At 41.6% G+C, this 21,788-nt stretch overlaps 1 protein-coding gene across 1 annotated transcript; it reads left to right on the forward strand.

Moving 5' to 3' along the window:
* The first annotated feature begins 10,200 nt into the window (after nt 1-10,200).
* LOC130117152 (leucine-rich repeat neuronal protein 4) lies at nt 10,201-15,349 on the forward strand. Its single transcript, XM_056285309.1, has 3 exons — nt 10,201-10,269; nt 11,209-11,976; nt 14,230-15,349. Exon 2 carries the CDS (start codon nt 11,217-11,219, stop codon nt 11,973-11,975), a length of 759 nt encoding a protein of 252 aa, XP_056141284.1. The 5' UTR covers nt 10,201-10,269; nt 11,209-11,216; the 3' UTR covers nt 11,976; nt 14,230-15,349.
* The last annotated feature ends 6,439 nt before the right edge of the window (nt 15,350-21,788 follow it).

The following is a 21,788-nucleotide window of genomic DNA, read 5'->3' on the forward strand; positions in this document are numbered from 1 at the left end:
TGTCTCTTTCTTTTGTTTTGTTTTTGTTTTGTTTTTGTTTTTTGCTTATCTTCCTCTTCTTCTTCTTCTTCTTCATCATCTTTTTCTTCTTCGTCTTCCCCTCCTCCTCCTCCTCCTCCTCCTCACTGGCGGGCTACAAACCAACGTTAAAGTGCATGCTGCCACCTACTGTACAGGAGTGTGTAACGTCATGACTTCATAAAGAGATATATTCTGGATAATAAACCTGTTTCGTTTAAGTGTTTAAATAAAGTCCAGTGCACCTGTAGTCGTTTGTCTCCTTTCTCTAACAGACCTTTGATAATCAATTCCCTTCCCATATATACCACCCTGCCCTTCACTCTTTCTCTTTCTACACTGAGCTTCCTACAACCTATCAGCACATGTTTTACCATTTCCTTGCAGTTACAAGTCTCACATTTATCCTATACGGTCTTTTTCATTGTGTATAAAGTAGCATTGGGTCCTGTATGTGCTAATCTCAGCCTAGAAAAAATAATATATTCTTTCCTACATTTACCTCTACTACTTCTCACTCTGACAGACCTTTGAATTTTATAAAACTCTCTACCCTTAGTGTCACTATTCCATATTTCCTATTACGATTTCATTATTCCACGATGAATTTGTGATTTTACTTCAGATCTCATGAAACACGTTTCTAAAACATCATTATCATTTCTGTTTGATGCACTTTTAGCAAGTTCATCTGCAACCTCATTTCCCTCCATCCTAACATGTGCTGGTATCCAACAGAAAATAAATCTCTATTCCTGGTTGCTGCAGATTTAATAGGATTGTATAAACCTCAATTAATAGATCCTCTCGAACTGTTTGTCCCGATTTTATACTTTGTATTGCAGCAGCAGAATCTGAACAGATCACTACTTTAATTGGTTTAACCTCCCCTGCCCACTGAAGACGGATGATTATTGCTATCAGTTCTGCTGTGTACACTAATACCCTGTTTGAAATTCTCTTAACAATTCCTTTATCGAATTCCGGAATGTAAATGCCCACTCCTACATGCTCATTATTCGAGTGTTTCATTCCATCTGGAAAAATATTTAGATTATTATATGTAGTATCGCTTCTTCACATATTCTTGAACCGAGTACCCAATTAGTATTCCTCTCTGTCCACTCTCTCCTCTTTTCCAATATTTGAAGATTTACTTTGGGTTGTGGAAATATCCATGGGGGGATGCTGCAAATAATAACCGCTGAACTGTGTTGTATAGTATCTAATTTAAACTGTTTGACTTTCTTTTGTAATGTTCCATCCAAAACCTTTACCAGAAGAAGTTGTGTACTCCCAATAGTTCTGCAGAACAGTTGACATTAAACTTCCATTTCCTCCTCTCTGAATTCTTATCTAACATGTTAGTGATAACTTAACTATGTGAACTGCCATTGCCTCAAACGCAATGGCAGTTCACTGGATTCAACGAGCAAGGCATTAATGGGTGGCGAACATCCCATCTCATGCTCCCTTTTTGATTCAGAATTTGTAAAAAAAAAAGAAAAAGAAAAAAAAGCAGCAGCTAAACATTAAGATACACATCAAAACAATACAGAGAAATTACAATAAAGAAAAGGGGGGGGGCACCAAAAAGGGGAAGGGACACTTACATAACATTTCTTACTGAATCTGAAATACACTTAGAAGAACAGCTAATTTACAATAGATGGGTACAACTTATTCAATTTTCTACCTTTTTCCTTGCTAAGTTTGAGAGACAGACAGAAGTTAATTAAGCTGGCAGTAAAGTGGGTGTGACATGATTCTGTGCCTTTCCATTTACAGCAGTGAATATGATATTTACCCATAATGATTATGAAATGTATCAAATCAGGTATGTTGTTATTAAGGTTTTCCATGAAATGTATCGTATTGTATTCGGATTAGATTTACGATATCAGCTAAATCGCTAGTTTGGGAAAAGCCAGAAATTAAAGGGTAGTAACCGTGATCCTGGCCATGAGGAGGAAACCTATCAGACCATTCATCATGAACTTCATTGGTCTCCAACTACAATAACCCCCTGTCTGTTATATACACATTTCTTTACTCATCAATCATTATGCTTAGCTCTGACAATAAAAGTCTATTTTTTTGCTTGGGTTGTTTAAACCATAAATATCAATTAAGATATAGTTCTGATCATCCAGCTCCAAACCCACTGCTGACCAGTGTCCTACTGTATCCCTCTTGTGACCAACAACCTTTCCTGCAAAACGATTAAATAAAAGCGCCACGCCTGCTGAGTGAGGGGTGCCGTGAAAAGAAAGTATATCACTGCCCCTCTGATTTCTCCAAAATTTCTCATCTGACTCAACTGAGTGTGTTTCCTGTAACATAAAGCTATTTACTATAAGATGTTCGTTTAAGAAAAGAAAAACAGCCTTGTGTTTAGTGATGTCCCTTATTCCCCTAACATTCAAGGATAACAGAGAAAATTGCATTGCATGTGTAAATTGCATGCATCCCATCTCCTGCTCCTGACTCTGCCCTATGGCCTGTGTGTGTCCATCACCTGACTGACTGATGAGGAAGCTCCTGTCGCATGGACATGGTGCAATGTATCCGAGCGTGTGCTCGCAGGTGAACCTTGCCTCGGGTAGTGGATTGTAGGACAGTTATGAAGCCGCATGTATCAGAGATCTGTTCCACCTGCTCTATTTATGCCCTAAAATGCTACAAAGATCATTATTTTGTTTTTTTTCTCATAATGCAATGTCTGATTGAAGTACTGCAGTTAACTGCTCTTTCAGTGAGTGAAAAGAAATGTTTGGCAAATGTTCCTATTTCCCTTATGCATCATGTGAAAATGTCATGTTACTTTTGTCTAAACAGAAAACCCCCCCTCAAAATGGCTTTGCTGAGTAGCTTACAAAGTATCAAATACTTTTAAAACAAAGTATTTAAAAGTTTAAAGTGTTTGTAGCTGCCATGTACAGAAACATTAACAGTCAATATTTATAAATGTAGTTCTTGTCATTGTATCTACCGACAGGTTTTGATACTTGAGATCCTCTGCTGTGTTCATTACCAGTTCGAAAGAGCTGGAAAATGTTTGATTCTTGTTATAATTTCTTTACAAGCTTGATTAAGTTTACAGTCGAATACATGGCTCAATCCATCTCGGTAATTAAAACATGCAGCGTGTGAAGGGACTTTTTTACATAATATTTCCAATTCTTGTCTAAATGTAAGGCGACAAGTACTGTTGGCCGTCAAGAAAATTATTACATTCTTGTACAGACCTAATGTAGACTACCTAACTAACTGCAGACTGTCCCAGTCTCGGGTCCATCTCACATCCAAAACACAGGCCCCACACCTTTGCATGCTGACTGATGAATCTGAAGTGAATCAAAACACAAATCCCAAAATGTAAGATATGATTTCAGTGCCTCTATTCAGAACGCCTTCTGATAGGAAGGGTGTGAGCTGGGAGACTTACCATTGTTAATTCCTATAAACAGCTCAGGGTAAAAACGCTACCATCTGCAGCCAGGATGCAAGATGGACCAAAGACAGAGTCTATACAAGTTAATGATCATTAATCGTTTATTCGTTTATTAATCTTGGTACTTTTGATTTTAGAAATGAAATTCAGGAACTGACTCACAAACTCGAAGACAACCAATACCCTGACATAGAACAAAAGGGTGTTGAAAAGGCCTTCCTCTCAGTAGGAGTAAATAGGAGTCATGGACCTGACAACATCTGTGGTCGTTTACTCTGGAGTCCTGTAAGTCCACTACATTCTTAATAAGCCTTTACAGGCACAGCGTGTACCGAAAATCCTGTGGCAGTTCCTTCCCCCGCATCCATCTGCCCCAAAACTCTTAATGATTTTAGGCCGGTTGCTCTCACGTGGATTTTAATGGAACTCTTTGAAAAACTGGTAAGGTCAGAAATCTTAATGAAAACCGAGCGTGCCCTTGATCCCATGCAGTTTGCTTACAGGCCACACAGAGGAGTAGAGGATGCCACACTCACTTTGTTTAACTTACTTTTTAAACACTTGGAGGGAAATGGGTCTCACGCTAGACTTCTATTTGTTGACTTTGTATTTGTCGGCGGGTAAACTATTATCTTAATGAATTAATTAATTGTAAAGCGCTTTGAGTGGCTGTTGCAGCTAGAAAAGCGCTATATAAAATGCAACTTGATTGATTGACTTTTCCTCTGCTGTTTACACAATTCAACTCCATATGTCAACCAGCAGATTTGAAGAACAATTTGCCTTAATTAGCAATCTTGTGGGCTGGATTCTTGACTTTTTAACTAACAGGACACGAACAGTAGGGGGTGAATGGAATTCCCATCTGACCAAGTTTGCTCCTCCACAAGGATGTGCGCTTTCACCCTATTATTTATCCCCTACACAAACATGTGTCAGAGCAGGTGTGAAAAAAACGGCCATTTTAAGATATGCAGGTGACTCTGTTATTGTTAGTCGGCTCCAGGACAATGAGACCAGCCACGGCATCGACGACTTTGTCCTGTCTTCACTTAAACATATCTAAAACCAATTGATTTTGGAAGACGTGCCCCACACATGAAGTCATGCCCATTAAGGGTCAGACAGTGGGATGTGTGCAATACTATGAATATCTTGTGATAATTGTCGACTGAGGCAAATTGTGAAGGCGTGCGTGCAGAAATGGGACCCGGCTTTCGTTTTATTTGAGGAAACTGTCCTATTTCCACACTGACAAAACTTTTTCTGCGGTGTCATGGTTTGGAAACATGTAAGAACGGAAACTCTGAATCAGATTGTGAAGTGGTCTTGCAGGCTAATGGGTGAATCACAGCTTGGCCAAGCATCCCTGCACACCAGACAGTTACACAGCAGATAACCAGCTCCATTTCAAATGACAACCCCCACCCTTTGCAAGGTGAATTTCACCTTCTTCCGTGTGGATGGAGGTTTATAGTGCCAAGGTGCAGAACAAAGCAGTATTAGAATAATGTTGTTCCAGCAGCCATCACGCTCATGAACAAGTTGTAGCAACGTTGCACTTTTTTCATGTTTGTCTATTGTCTATAAAATGTGTGTTAAGATGGATGCCTTTTCTTACTGCAAACCAAATCTACCTACGGGTACAAATTTACAATTTCATTTCGCAGACACTTTTATCCAAAGCGACATACATCTGAGAGGTTGTTGGCCTGTACATCATTAGGAGTCTAATAATAATGATAATAATTATAATAATAATAATTTTATTTATATAGCACTTTTCCAAAACAATACCACGAAGTGTGTCACAAAAATAAATAAATAAATAAAACCAGTCATCTCATTGGTCAATGTAAACTTATCACCCGATAAATGTACAGAAATCAAAAGCCTCGTTCCAACCAGGGTTTGAAGCTCTGATCAGAAAGCCGGTGTCCTTGCCTACTGAGCTATCCAGCTATTACAGATAGAGTACCCTGAATCTGAACCTATGTCCTACCCATTTAAAAAAAAATCAGCGGTATATGGAGAGTGCCTCCAACCATGGTAAAGTTGCCAATTGGTATTAGCCTATGGTCCATAAAGATAAAATAATTATCTAATGAAGGAAAATCTCGTATTCCAGTTGTGACATAAGATTTTACTACAGTAGCCCGCTGTTTTGGGGTGGATCTTGGGTTCCCATCAGGGATGATGACTCTGGAGACTGGGGGCTTGTGTAAGGGAATGAATAAACTGATGAATCAAAGTCTCACTTCCCACAGTCTGAGTTGTGGTGATTTTTATTCTATTGATGGGTTGTAGCCTATGTTGTGATGATGAATAGTAACTCATAAGTAAGGGTTAGCCGTAGTTGAGCAATAGCTCGACTATGTTTTCATCATAGTAGATCATACATAAGACGTAATCCAAACAGGAAAATGTAATCATATTTGTCAGACAGCAGATCAGGGGATACCTCAATCACTCCTCTTTTCATTTTCTTCGTTTGATCATGTTTGATTGACTTGTTTTCTGATTTTCTACTCGAATAAAATTATGTTCATCACCTGTGTCTTCGTGGTAAGCATCCTACCAAGTCAAATCCCAGGATGTGTAAACTCACTTCGCACCCAATAAATAGGTGCCCCTTCACCTCTGAAGTCACTCCACAAACAGTTTTAGGTTTTTGACAATTAACTTAAACATTCTGCTGTCAATAATGGCAACCTCCAAGGCTGGCAGTCTGCTCCAGTCAACTACCTCAGTGTGTGTAAGAGAGCGGCCCATAGTTTCAAAAGTTGGACCAGAACCACCGTTGTGCTTTTGTTTGATATACAGAGGCAAATTTTATAAGAACAAACTGAGGCACAATATTCACAACCGTTCAAGAGCAACAGCACCTGCCAAGCTCCTTGGTGATACTCAAGCATTGGGATTTTACCCTGATCTCAAAATATTTAGACATGAGATGACAAAATCTAGGCTAAAAGGTGGTAAGCTCTGCGGTCAGGGGCCGGTATCAAAATGGAGTCCTGTACATTATCGTTACATGGTCTATTCAGACCACCAGTCTGGTGTCTCTGTTCCACGACGTGCCACATGACAAGTGGCCTCAAAGAGGCTTTAACATCTTGGGCTTTCTTGACACGTTAGGACCAGTGAATACATCAGCGAACGACCGAAACAAAATGAAGGATTCGCTCACTCCACAGACTTATGGATTCAGTAGCACAATAGCGAGGCCAGCTGAATGTTTTTGTTTGACACCATCCACCCCCACCCGCCCACCCAAGAGATTAACCACATCATACAGTCCTCAGCAAGCTGTACAGGATGTTGTGTTGCTGACAAGCCCCTTGAGGCACATTTGTAATTTGTGATATTGGGCTATACAAATAAAACTGACTTGACTTGACTTGCACTGCAGCTGAAGTAGTCCTTACCCGCTGAGGGCATGGAGAATAACAGACGTCAGCAAACGTGCCCTCAGTGGGGCAGCTTAGCTCCAATATTCATAAGGATTGTGCATTTAGTGATAAGAGCACCAAACTTGGTACATATGTAGCTTAATATATTTAGAAGAAATCTGGATATGGGGCAATTGAAAATTAACCCCGTAGTGGCCATGGCAGGCATGGATGTTAATAGATCGCTTTTAGCGGGGCTGTGGCCTCCCTAAATTTCACGTCAGCCATTATGACAAGGCAGAGGAGAACGCTACCTTACCAGAGATACCAGTATTATTGTTCTGGTCTAAATAGAACCAGAGACATGTCAGTACTGAACCACAGGCTTGGACTCAAAACGCAGACTCAGTTCACAAAATCAGTCCTTTTAATCAGAAAGAGGTCGGTACACAGGTGGTCAGATAACAAGGCAACAGTGTCCAGAAAGGCGAGGTCGAAAAGGCAAACAAACAGGTGAGGAAACTATAGGGCTCAAGAAACTCACACAAGGGACAAAATGCTGGAACGCCGTCACAAGGAACAAGACGAGCTGGCACAGAAGGAAGGGAACAGTAAGACTATATACTCTGCAGGAGGGGAGACAATGAGACACAGGCGCAACACATTTGGGGCAGGTAATCACACAGGAGGGAGACACGCGAGGGCAGGAAGCAAAGCACCTGAAATGAGACAAGAGGTGAGTATCAAAATAAAACAGGAAGTATACGACAAAGAATACTGGGAGAAACAAAACATAACTTAACTATCCAAACGGGGCGTGACAAGATATGCCGTTTTACATATCGGATGTCACCGATGCACGTTGAAAAAACTAAGTGGATAAGCAGTTACTTTTGTAAATAAAAAAACAATAAAAAAACAATAAACACTGTTGAAGTACTGAATTGTGTATTGTTTCCTGCAATCGCTGGTTCTAAACCTTGCCCAACAGAAGAGGAGTGTTTAGGTATAGATGTCTATACAGAGTGTATAGATGAATAGAGGAGTGTTTAGGTATAGATGTCTATACAGAGTGTATAGATGAATAGAGGAGTGTTTAGGTACAGATGTCTATACAGAGTGTATAGATGACTAGAGGAGTGTTTAGGTATAGATGTCTATACAGAGTGTATAGATGAATAGAGGAGTGTTTAGGTATAGATGTCTATACAGAGTGTATAGATGACTAGAGGAGTGTTTAGGTATAGATGTCTATACAGAGTGTATAGATGACTAGAGGAGTGTTTAGGTGTAGATGTCTATACAGAGTGTATAGATGACTAGAGGAGTGTTTAGGTGTAGATGTCTATACAGAGTGTATAGATGAATAGAGGAGTGTTTAGGTGTAGATGTCTATACAGAGTGTATAGAAGAATAAAGGAGTGTTTAGGTATAGATGTCTATACAGAGTGTATAGATGAATAGAGGAGTGTTTAGGTGTAGATGTCTATACAGAGTGTATAGATGAATAGAGGAGTGTTTAGGTATAGATGTCTATACAGAGTGTATAGATGAATAGAGGAGTGTTTAGGTATAGATGTCTATACAGAGTGTATAGACGAATAGAGGAGTGTTTAGGTGTAGATGTCTATACATAGTGTATAGATGACTAGAGGAGTGTTTAGGTATGGGTGTCTATACAGAGTGTATAGATGAATAGAGGAGTGTTTAGGTATAGATGTCTATACAGAGTGTATAGATGAATAGAGGAGTGTTTAGGTGTAGATGTCTATACAGAGTGTATAGATGAATAAAGGAGTGTTTAGGTATAGATGTCTATACAGAGTGTATAGACGAATAGAGGAGTGTTTAGGTATAGATGTCTATACAGAGTGTATAGATGAATAGAGGAGTGTTTAGGTATAGATGTCTATACAGAGTGTATAGATGAATAGAGGAGTGTTTAGGTGTAGATGTCTATACAGAGTGTATAGCTGAATAGAGGAGTGTTTAGGTATAGATGTCTATACAGAGTGTATAGACGAATAGAGGAGTGTTTAGGTGTAGATGTCTATACAGAGTGTATAGATGACTAGAGGAGTGTTTAGGTATGGGTGTCTATACCGAGTGTATAGATGACTAGAGGAGTGTTAAGGTATAGATGTCTATACAGAGTGTATAGATGAATAGAGGAGTGTTTAGGTGTAGATGTCTATACAGAGTGTATAGATGAATAATGTCTCAAAAGTGACTGGGAACTTAGTTTTTTTCAACATGCATTGGTGACATCCGATATGTGAAATGGCATGTCTCTGGTTCTGTTTGGACCAGAACAATAATATTGGTATCTCTGGAAAGGTAACATTCTCCTTGGTCTTGTCATAGTGGAATTTAGGGAGGCCACAGCCCCGCTAAAAGCGATCTAATAACGTCCATGCCTTTATCACAAAATGCACAATTTTTTATGCTAAGCTGCCCCACTATGTGTACCTTTTCTATTTGAATTTGTGGTCTCGCTCCCTTTGATTTGCTGTTATTCACATCCCTAAACCACAGAGGACGAGATTTAAATACAATTACACATAGCCTCTTTAAATAGCCCCCCAAAGTGTTTTTTTTAAAGTCCTCCTTTACCATCGACAGTTTTTAGTGATGTGCTTGGTGCTGGGGATCGTGTTATTCTCAAATATACGTATCAAACATTTCTCTATACTCCTGTATTACACATCTGAGGAACTTCTGTGTTGGATTCCATAACAAATAACCCCATGGACAAGTTTATTCCTGGACAAATCCGGTACACTTGGCCCATTACACAAGCGTTGTTTGGCAATATGCAGTCTTTACAGTGCAGTCATCCGACTTATTTTGGTTAAATGTTAGGTGGGTAGGAGGGTGTGTTAACCACTGTCCCAAACAGAGGAATGATAAATTGCTGTGAATCAGCACCTGAATGAACATAATGTAAACTCAATCCTATTCAGTTCCCCTCCTCCTTAAAAAGGCAGACGAAACCGTCACTAACCAGCGAGCCATGCACTTCAAAACCTGCATGCCAGAGGAATGCAAGAAGAATTTAACTGATTCTGCGGCGGTTCACTTCGCTACAACAGATAAGATAAATAACTAGTGAAGCACACACTAACATGCAAACACTCTGCCGCGAGCGAGCGCGCGCACTCGCACTCGCGCTCACGCACGGGACTAAACCGTGACTGAGCGGGGCGTGGGTGGAGCTGAGGGATATGGATGGTGTTTAAGCGGAGGAAGGATTGGGGGGAGGGCAGAAGGAAGGAGGCGATTGTTGGGTGAAAGGGGGGGAAACGCATATAAAAAGGGGGACGACCGAGAGGAGCAGCAAGTGGAAGCACAATCAGAAGAGACGTCAATACGACTTTGATGGGGAGAAACTGACAGAAGCAACAGGTAAGCTGATAATATCCTATATTTTCAAGTTCATTCTACAAAAAAGAGCAATTTTCCCCCCCCTCAGCTTTCATTGAAAGAAGTTGGCACACACTTAATATATGCACTCATTTGGGTTTCCCCTCTGTGGTTTAGCATGGCCTTATCTTTGCATGTCTACGAGACTGGAACGAGCACTACATGTGCCATGTGGTTGTTATCAACTTTTAAACTCCATGCCTTCTCTCCCAGAACATATTTTCAGGTACGTTTGTTCGGTCTTATGGAAATCGCCAAGCCAGCAATCCTGTAACTAGATCCAGCTGACAGAGCTGCTCTTTCATGGGTGTGTGTAGCGGTTCAGCCCTCTTGTGCAATACAGCCTGGAATGCTGATTTGTGCTGGGCTTCCTTAAAAAGCTAGACAAGTGAGGCTTTCTTTTGTGGCAGCTTTGTATAAATAGTGGAGTAAAACCCCGATGACTGTAAATCACTGCTAAGTCGTGGATTAACACTCATAAACAACGGATGGATTGCTCACACACGCAACACCAACAGCCTTGTGAACCTGGTGAATCGAAGGTTTGCCCCTTGCCTATCCGTACAGGAGGGAATTGGTTGTGCTGTCGCCGCGATGCTGTAGTTTAATTTTTGTATCTTTTTATTTCACAAGCTTTAGGATTTTCTAACTCCCAACACGCTCGTCTCGAAATTACTTGCTCATCGCTTCCATCCCTCTCTGCAGCATTTGTTTAATCTCAACAAGACAAAGAATCAGGGAAGAAAGATGTGTATTCTTCTCGCTGTCAGTTGATGCAAGATGGGAAAATACATTTAGACCACTGTATGCATCAACAGAGAACTCCAGGGCCCAATACAAACTAAAACAATTCCAGTGGTATACACAAACAAACCATTTTCCAATCTGAACTAATGGAATGTTACTCTCTATAATCTCCAGGTGCCATCATGACAACCCACATGGAGTCTTCTCTCCCCTTGGTGATCATTTTCCTAGCTCTCCTTAAAGGCTACGCTTCTTTCACAACACCACCGCAAGGACCGGGAACAGATCCCACATCGTCTTCGAGACCACGCGGGTCTTTGGGCAGAGAGCAACGCTTCACCACGGAGGATTACTACAACTCAGTTGACGACACTTTCCCCACCGATTCGGTCTCCCCACAAAACAGGAAGGTTGAGCTGTGCGACTATGACATCTGCCTCGAGATGCAGTTCACCTGCGTTCAGCTGTCATCTTCTACCGGCTGCCTTTGTCCGGGGATCAGCCTTGGTGTCCCAGAGGCGCCCGTCCTAAAGAGGGTGTCCAGAGAAGGGTCAGAGGTGATGATTTGGTGGTGCGCCCCATATTCACATGTGACCTCTTACACCGTGACGGTGGCGGGAGAGGAGCGAGGGAAGTTCGGGGAGGGCCAGCGGAGGGGTTCTGTAGGGGTGGTGGACCACGGTGCGGAGGTTTGTGTTGTCGCGGCGAATGAGGCCGGGGTCAGCAAGGGGTCCTGTAGGGTCTACCAGAGCAGGCATAATGAGTCTCTGAAAGCAGGACTGATTGGAGGTGCTCTGGGCTTCCTCCTGCTCTTCTCACTAGCCGTCCTACTCTGGAGACACAGGATGAGGAGGAAGTCAGAAAGCAGGATCTCCACACAGGAAGTGGCTTACACACACGGGACAGACTCAGAGAACAGAGCGGAACTGGGTGTTCAATGAGGTAACACGCTGCACCTTGTGACAAAATCTGCCTTGGCTGTCGATACAGTTGATTCGCATTGATCATTCCACATTAATGAGAGAATTTCCTTCATATACAGGAGAGGGGGAGAGAGACAGAGTCAGGAAATAGCGTGCCATTTTTCCCTGTTTTTGATAGGGATATAGAAATAGAAAAAAAGGTCTGCCACAAATATATTTTTGCTATGTTGGTCTCCTATTAACCTATCCACCTCTACAGCCTCAGCTCTCTGTAGCCCGTCACCGGTGATGCAGCTGAATGCGATTATCATTCTTAATACCATGTCTCGTTTCATTTTACAAGAAAGGAAGGGAGATAGAGACAGAGGCGGAGAGGGAAAATAAGACACCCCTACACAGACACTCCGGCGGATGTGGCATATTTCTGTTGTGCAAGGAGACTTTAAGTCCTTTTACATAAAGCTTATGTCTCACTCGTTTAAGTTCAAGGACAGACCCTTCCCAACGATTTAAAGGGGAAGTACCCCCTTTTTTCCACCTTCTTCAAAATATGAGTGACAGTGATGGGGTAAAAAAAACAAAAAAACAAAGTGTGCTCAGAATAATTTTGAACACATGCAAGTGGAGCTGAATCGACACAGCTGGGATGCAGATGAGTACCAAGGCCATGTGCTCCTTTATGAGGGCTCAGTTAAAACTGTCTTGTTATATGTTATATATCTATCAACCTATTTATTATTTTGAACAATCGGTAAAACTTGATGGTACTTTCAATATGAACTTATCTTTTGATTTGATGGATGTAATATGTATAATTTGATGAGTGAATAATGCTATGTAAGTTATGTGATATAAAAGGTCTCTAGAGGAGCTAAGCAAAAAACGAGCGGCCGTACTGATGGATACGGCACAACACACTAAATAAAAGGATGTTAAGGTCACATATTGTACAATATGTTCACCAGAGACTGACAGGAAGCTGGCTAACTGAGAACGCATACTTTTCAGGGAGACGGACACGTTAGTCGTTCACCTCTTTTATGCTGTCTCTCTCTTACGTTTCACGTTTTGATGGGTGCAGACAGACAGTCTGCAGACTTGGCAGATAGCCTGTAACCCACGGTGGCTGAAAATGGATGGCAATCATATCAGAAAATAACAAGTATTGCTAGGACCTATCATTTATGATTATTATTTTTCCCATCATTATTTTTTCCAATTGGTAAGGCATGCGTTGTATTTGGCCAGTGTGTGCAAATCTCTGGCCAGAGAGCTAAATCTATCCCCTGCTTTAATGGGCCTCATTCGTCAGTCAAATAGCTGCATACACATGTGTTCTTATACACCCATGGGTTTTTTTTTTAGCCCTGAAATTTGTCTGAGAGACCAGCGTGGAACCCGGGTTACCCCTGAATGTAGACACCAATTGGCTAACACTGCTCTCTTCGCAAGCATGGCTGATTGCTCATCGCAAGAGGCAGACGATAGATGTCAGGGGGGAGGAATTACCCATCAGGCTTGTCTACTTTCTGTCAGACAAACTAAAGGGCTAAAAAAAAAAATCCATAGGTGTGGAAGAACAAATTTGTACATACGGCCGACTGATGAATGAGGTCCAACGTGACTTTAGATCAAACATATTTTAAAAGTAGGATTTTAGATTTTAGCCAGTAGACCGGCTGATGCAAGCGAATGAGGAACTGTAAGAACAGCGTTGGGATGGAGGTGATGACTAACGGGTCACTGGGCCAGCTGATGTCACAGGTTACGGTTGACACTTGTATGTGAATGTGGCCTGTACGTGCTGAAAGACGTGACTATCCCACTAAAGTAAATCATTACTTCAGTGTGTACCGTCCCTCGTTATGAAACATCTATTAATTTCTCAACATGTTTATATGGGTGTTCCCTGCTTCATGGTAGGAAATATACATAGCATGGAAAGTATGACTTCACAGATATTTTACCAGGAGGCTTTTATTTTTTTTCAGAGCTCAGTCATTTTTTTTAAAGATGGTTTTTTTCCCCCTTTAGCTGTTGTTGTTTAGCATTGTCAACAAAATCTAAGTATAAGTGAAATGTATAACTGTCAAGCACTGAGAGCCTACACTTGGAAACCTTTTTTTTATTTTTTTGGTCTTTAAACCACTGTTTACTATCAGCCGATGAGAGGCGAGGGTATTCTGACCCAGTTCACCTGTATGCTTTACAACCATGATATAATTCCTTTTTGCTTTGCTTGATATGAGAATGTGGTAATGATCATTTACAGAGCAAGCTGAACTCGAGACGTCACCTCTTCCTCGCTGCTTTTTCCTGTTGCGTCGCACAACCCTCACGATGAGATTCGTGGTGGCCGAAATTCACCCGGTGTCTGAAATCAACGGGACAACAGACCAGTAGTGGATCTAGAGATTTGTTCCTGGGGTGGCAAAGGGGTGGCAAGACTGTGTCCCAGAGGTGGCAGCTGCCACCCCTTGCCACCCTGTAGATCCGCCTCTGCAACAGACGATGTTTGCAAAAGCCACAGCAGCTGGTAAACGACGGCTTACAACGGCTTCCTTCTTGACACACACACACACAAATACACACACACACACACATGAAATCGAGTTTTTCTGTGACTTTTAATCATCAGTCAATTTGATATCGCCGTCAAAACCAACTTACTAAGTCTTGGGCAGTATCTCCATACAAACAGTGAGTTGCCCCTTTGCTCAGATGTGGCTGTGCGCTGTTATTTAGCGTTAGCCTGTTTTCCATACATACTGGATCAACATGTCAGCTTTTACAGATTCTGAAGTTCATCGGGCAGCGATGGGTTACTAATACTGTACACTACCGTCACAACATGCTGAGCTCTCAAGGCTGCTCAGCCTCATGTCGACTGAGAAGTGAATTAACATTTATTAGCAAATCAAAGTATGTTAAAGTATGTTAATACTGTTTCCTCAATACTTGTTTTTTTTTGTAATGCTATCTCTCAGATTTATTTAGTGGACTTGGTCTCTCGCAGAATAGGTTAAATGGACATAGAGGCTGGCCTTCAGCTGTTGTGGGTGCGAAACTGTTTCGTCCGCCTGCTAATGCCAGTCAATGTCTAGCTGACCCGGTTCCTGTGAGGAGGAACCTCCTTCTCAGAGGAGGGTCCTACAGATGGTACATGACAAGGAGCATTTTGAGTCCCTGCTCAGTAGCAACCTCTGTGTCTGCTGTAATATGCATCTATAGGTTTACTTCGCTGTTACCTCATTGTGTTTTAAGTAGTGCTCTGGATGAGTGTCTCCCCCCGAGATGGGCAAAAATACAACCGAATGTACCTGCTTCAAACTACAAATACATGTTTTCTGTATTTTCAAAATTAAAGAAATCACTTGTTGAAGACAGTGACTGTTGATTGTAACCAGGAGTGAATCCTTTGATTTCTTTATTTTCCATTTCCCTCTTAATCTAATTTAGAGTTACTGGGGGCAGGACCCTATCCCAGCAGGCACTAGGCACATTTCAGATTGGGTGCCGGTCTATTGTAGGACACAGAGCCATTCTCCCTCATGTTCACAAGTACAGGCAAGACTACTCTGTATGTGTTCAGGCTATTTATCGCATAGATAGATAGATAGATAGATAGATAGATAGATAGATAGATAGATAGATAGATAGATAGATAGATAGATAGATAGATAGATAGATAGATAGATAGATAGACAGATAGACAGATAGACAGACAGACAGACAGACAGACAGACAGACAGACAGATAGACAGATAGACAGATAGACAGATAGATAGATAGATAGATAGATAGATAGATAGATAGATAGATAGATAGATAGATAGATAGATAGATAGATAGATAGATAGATAGATAGATAGATAGATAGATAGATAGATAGATAGACAGACAGACAGACAGACAAGTAAAAAGTTAAGTAAGAAGTTGCTGAGGAAAAATCTGTAAGAACATACAAGGACTTTGTACCCACCAAACAAAGGCTGAGTGCCAGTGGGAGCCAGCACAGTTGCAGGGTGCAGATGTGACATCTGGTGAGACATGAGAGGTTTCCGGCCACCACAGTGCTCATGATCTGTCCACGACTGGGACATCTCAGGCTGCGGCCTCTGAAGAGGACAATGTCCCATAGACCCCAGAGGAACAAAAAATATCAAGTGTCCACAGATGAACAGCAGAGCAATGTGGCAACGGCTGGATGACGACCTTGGCAACATCACTGAAATAACATTGGTGGGGGAAAAAAGCCACACCCTTGACCAAGCTGCTGCTTGCCATGTGCAGCAGAAAGTTTTAGTTATGAAGCTGCGGAGAAAACAACGTGAAGTAACCAACCCAACAGATGGCTGGTGGAAATCTCAGGGCCTCGTCAAGAACTAATAACACTTGAGAGCAATTTAGGGAGGCAGATGTCGTAAAATGAAAAGCCCTAAAATAACTAAGGGGTTTGCTGAGAGTAAGGCTCAAGTCATTCCATGACGCAAAGAGAGCACAGGAGTGGAGATGGGAGGCAGCAAAAAAGGCTCAATTTATCTCGAAAATGGAAAATCTGGCTATCTTCAAGCAACAAAGTTAAAGATAGAATGGTGCCTAAAGTAAACACACTCAGACTAAGAAAGGATTCAAGAGATAGTGAAGGTGGTAAACAAAGCTAGAACGAGATCAACTCCTGGTCCTGCTGGACTTACATACATATAGGAGCCACAAAATGTGCACGAAGCAAATGTGCAAGAAGGAGGAAAGAACAAGGCACGTCAACATCCTACCATCTCCATTTTCCATGCAGACATCATCATCACCATGGGGATGGTAGGGCTTCACAGTGCTCTGGGAGGAAAGATGTGAAGACGCACAACAGTGCAAGAGAGAAAAGTACTCATGCCTGGCAAAGAAGATATGAGGGAAGGGACAGAGTTTCTGATTTTGCCTAATGGAGGTTGGCTGCCATGGCCTCCCGGCACCATCAGCTTTGACACTGCTTTCCACTCCGCGCATCTATGAAAAGCATAGAAGATCAGCCCCGCAGTGCCTGGCGGCTGCAGAAAAAACATCCTGGGTGTTACAGCGGAAAAGATGTGCACCAAGCTGGATGCCGTCCTCAGGCGGGCCGTGATTACTGTTGACTCACCGCCATGAGGACGTCCCAGGTTAAGAGTTCAAACCTCTAGTAAGAAGCAGATCTGGCTGTTGATGGCTGTGGAATCGCAATCAAACACAGTCAGTGTTGGATTGCTTTTGTATAAACATCACATATGTTTTCTTTACATTTTTTTTCCAATTGGATATAAGCCTGGAGGTTCACTGCCGACTTTAAACCATTCCAATCTATGGGAGGAAATCTTGCTTCGCCTTTCTAAAAAACGCAAACCGAATTCCAAGAAATTATTTCTTGACATGATTTTGCAGACCCGCCTGAGACGAATTTCAAAACACACATGAGTAATTAGATGAAAATGAAAAAAATGACGGTGCTATTAAAGGAACATGTGCCATACAGTGTCTGAACATTTTGTCCCATTGCCCGGCTCTGGCTCTCCAAGCTATTACACAATCTCCAACCGTATTCAGCACATCGCTTGGTTTTGTGGGCAAATTTTGACCTCCTCTCTTCCCGAGTGATGAGTCTTTTTCCGCATGTCAGGAACCTTGAAGGGGCTGCGTCTGAAATAACTTGCTGTTTTCTCACGATAAAAAGAACTGTGTTAGAAAAGTAATCACAAATATATATTATTTCGAGACAATAAATCCTGCTGTTTTCGTCTTTTTGTTTTGTTTTTGATGAAAGAACAAGCGCATTTAACAAATAGAAATAAAAGTAAAGTTGATGGGACAAGTAACACAAAGGTATATTAGGGGTATACTTTTAGCGTGGTTTCCTTTAAAATACAGTGTTTGTAGTGGTTCTACTATTGGTATTATTAATGATAATAGTAATAATTATGATGATGATGATGATAACAACAACAACAATAATAACAATAATAATAAAAACTAAAACAACAATAATAATAATAATAATTATTATTATTATTATTATTTAAAAACCCATTCTGTTTCCTTTACCCACTCTGCGCTTGGTTTACACCTGCACTACGCCGGCTTAAAGCTAAAGGCCGTCGCCTGGAACGCCTTTACACGAAAACTGGCCTTGTTGTTCATAAAGACATGTGTAACGACCACATACTTCATTATAAGGAGACTCTGTCTACAGCTAAATTGTCTTATTACGAAAATTTAATTAGATCAGGCGAAGAACCCTGTTTTCCATGGTAAACAATATTTTAGACACTCTTGCACCTCACCCGTATTCAGTTGCTCAATGTAACACCTTCCTGGCCTTTTTTAATGCCAAAATTGAAAATATTCATCGGCAATTGACCTCGTCAAGCAAAACTGCACACAGTTCATCTTATTCACGCTTCTACGTTCCCCCTCTCTTCTTCACGATCTAGAAGAGTAGGTGAGAAAGATGTAGACCAACATACGACCAACCAGTGGCTCAAAACAGCTGGGTTGAAATCCGAAACAGAGGGCTTTATCATCGCTGCCCAAGACCAGGCCATCAAGACCAATTACTACTGCAGCAAAGTCCTCAAAGATGGCAAAGACCCAGTGTGTAGGATTTATAGTCAATTCCAGGAAACCATTAATCATATCATGGCAGGGTGCCCTGAGCTGGCCAAAACTGAATACCTACAAAGACACAACAAAGCCACCACATGCCTGCCCTGGAACACCTACAAAACATTCAACATCAACACAAAAGAAAAACGGTACGAGCACGAGCCCCAAACAGTAAGAGAAAAAGATGACATCACAATCTTATGGGACATGCCAATGCAGACAGATCGTGAGATAAAGGCCAACAGACCAGACATCGTCATCAAGAACAAAAAAGAAAAAAGCTGCCTACTCATCAACCACCCGACTGAAAGGAGCACCACAGTAAAAGTAATTGGAAAAGCTGTCGCAATGTAAAGACCTTGAAATAGAGATTGAGCGAATGTGGGGAATGAAAACCACAACAATACCGGTAGTGATAGGAGCCCTGGGACTTGTAAAAAAAAAGGGATGGAGAAATACACCCAATGGATCCCAGGTAGCATCAGAATACAAGAGCTACAGAAGATCACACTACCTGGAACATCTCATATCCTAAGAAAGGCACTATCCATCACACAGACTTCTACCTCATTCTAACCCTAGACCCAAGGAATGGACCCGCCCGGTTATTATGTTGTATTATGGCATGAAGTTAAAGGACATCTGTATAATAATAATAATAATAATAATAATAAATCTTATTTATGGGCAGCTTTCAGAGCACTCAAGGACGCCTTACAAAACACAGTTAAAAACAAGCAGCACTGTATAAGACAGTGCTGCCTACCAGACATCATAAAATCAAACAAAGCAATGATATACAATAAAACGTTAATACAATATTCAATGCAATAGTTGGCAGCCATACCAACATGTACCCTGGTTCTGCTGAATGACAGAAGCTAAGCAGGTATGGGCTTGGCTAGCACTTGAATGGAAGACCTCCCGGGAAAATGACTTGTTGCTGGAAGTGGTGTTAGGGGGCAGTCTTCCCTCTGGTTCTAATAAAAAAAAAAGTTTTTTAAAAAATCCCAATGCCCCAGTGCAGTGATGGGGACACTGTGCTGTAGGAGATGCTGTCCTTCAGATGAGATGTTAAACCGAGGTCCTGACTCACTGTGGTCATTAAAAATCCCATGGCACTTATCCAAAGAGTGGGGGGTTCCCCGGTGTCCTGGCAAAATTCCCAACCTGGCTCCCCCCATCTGCCCACCTAATCATCCCTCGTGTAATTGGCTCAGTGATTCCTCCCTCTCCACCTCAAGCTGATGTTTGGTGAGCGTTCTGGCACAAAATGGCTGCCGTACATCACCCCGGTGGGTGCTACACATCGGTGGTGGTTGAGGTGAGTTACCCCCTCAATGTGAAGCCCTTTGGGTGTCTAGAAAAGCTCTATATAAATGTAATCCATTATTATTATTATTAGATAGGTGTAAAATCATCATCTGTGCAACACTCACTGCGGGTGCAACCACTGAAGTCAGGATCAGACTGAATATGCCAGTTTGAAAAGGTGCATTTTGAGACGGGGTTTGGGGTGGAAAGAGAGTCGGTAATGTGGATGTGTCTTGTGGGAGAGAGTTGCAGAGACGAGGGGGCAGAACAACTGAAGGCTCCAGACCCCATGGCAGCCAAGCAGGCAGATGGTGTAGTGAGCTGGATGGCAGAGGAGGATCTGAGAGTACGGGAGGGCGTGTTGATACGAAGGAGTTGTGAAAGATATGAAGGAGCTCGGTTATTAAGGGCCTTAGAGGCGAGAAGCAGGATCCTGAATAGGATCCTAAAAGGGAGCCAACAGAGTTGCTGAGGAACAGGGGTGATATGAACTACGGACGGAGATCTGGTAATGATACGGCAGCTGAATTCTGGACCAAATTACGCTTATGAAGACACTGGAGAGGAAGACCAAAGAGGATAAGATAACTGTTTGTTTGAATTGTGATGATGATACATGTGATTCTATGAGTTTATAAGGTTATGAATTTCTGTTGTGATAACGCAACATGTTTTTATTCGCATAATGAAAATGTCCTTTGCTGAAAAGTGTATAATCATACTAAAGGGAAAAACCTTTGGACAGTATTACAATATTCAGTGTGACATTGAACTTTAATACTTTAATATCAGTCTCTCTTTTAAGGCTATCCACAGCACTTTGTGAAATCTCTGTGGAGGCTGAAAGGTATCCAGATGGAAATAGCAGCAAACTTGGAAAAAACAACGTGATAAAAGTAACTAAATTTGATATAAATTCTTTGCATTTTTGTACAGTGTAGATAAGACTTCTGGAACGAGCCGAGTGGTCGCCCTTGGCTTGGGTTTCCTCAATGGTGGTGGTGATGGAATAGGAAAGCATCCGAGGCAACACAATCAACCATGTGTGAAATGAGCCATGAATTACAACCACGTTTTCAGTGTCTTTTAATGAGCCCAGAGCGAGATCAGTCTACCGAGCCTTCCTTCCAGTCCTTTCCTTCTTATGAGTATGAGTGCTGTTAAACCATGACTGTCTGAATGGTTTAGTAATCCGGCCTGTGTGCAAAACAATGAGCTATCTCTCCACAGGTCAGCAGGTACTTCAGTCTGCTTGGTCTGAAAGTGAGTCATCACATTTTCCTTGGCGCCACATCCACTAAACAAGTGACTCTCCCTCACGTCACTGTTTCAGTGACAGCAGTGCCATGTCTAGCAGTGAATCATCAAAAATTAAGATTCCTGAGTTCCACAGAACCCACCTCGGTGACTGCCGCTGCCAATGAATCAGGCTGCTAATGTGAATGTGAAAGGCTAAATAAAGGCCATGAGATTGCCTTATGATATCTGGGCTATTCGGCCCTGCAAATGTGCACATTAAAGACTAGAAAGAGTGGAAAGGTTGGCTATAGGGGACAAACGAGAAATCACGTTGATTGTGATCTTGTAATGTAATCAAAATCTATAAATTGCATTCAGCAAGGAGAATTCATGTTTACTCTAGCTTTACAGAGGCGCCGAAGACACTTTTAGTTTTACATTTAAGATTTTAATGCAATTAATGTTATTTTACTCTTGCAGATGACAGCATTATCGTCTCAGAAAGTACTCTTGTGATCAAGTTCATGCAGTCGATGGTTTTCTTACATTTGATTTTGATAAATTGTAATTTAGAAGATAAATAAAGATTTTCTCAGGAAAAAAAAAACCCCACAACCAGCCAGGGACAGGGCGACAAAGGGTTAG

This window comes from Lampris incognitus, chromosome 8 (genome assembly GCF_029633865.1).
Source record: "Lampris incognitus isolate fLamInc1 chromosome 8, fLamInc1.hap2, whole genome shotgun sequence".
In the NCBI taxonomy this organism is placed as follows: domain Eukaryota; kingdom Metazoa; phylum Chordata; class Actinopteri; order Lampriformes; family Lampridae; genus Lampris; species Lampris incognitus.

Bases quoted from the DNA above. Each gene is read 5' to 3' on its own strand.
- LOC130117152 (XM_056285309.1), top strand. From the start codon at position 11,217: ATGACAACCCACATGGAGTCTTCTCTCCCCTTGGTGATCATTTTCCTA.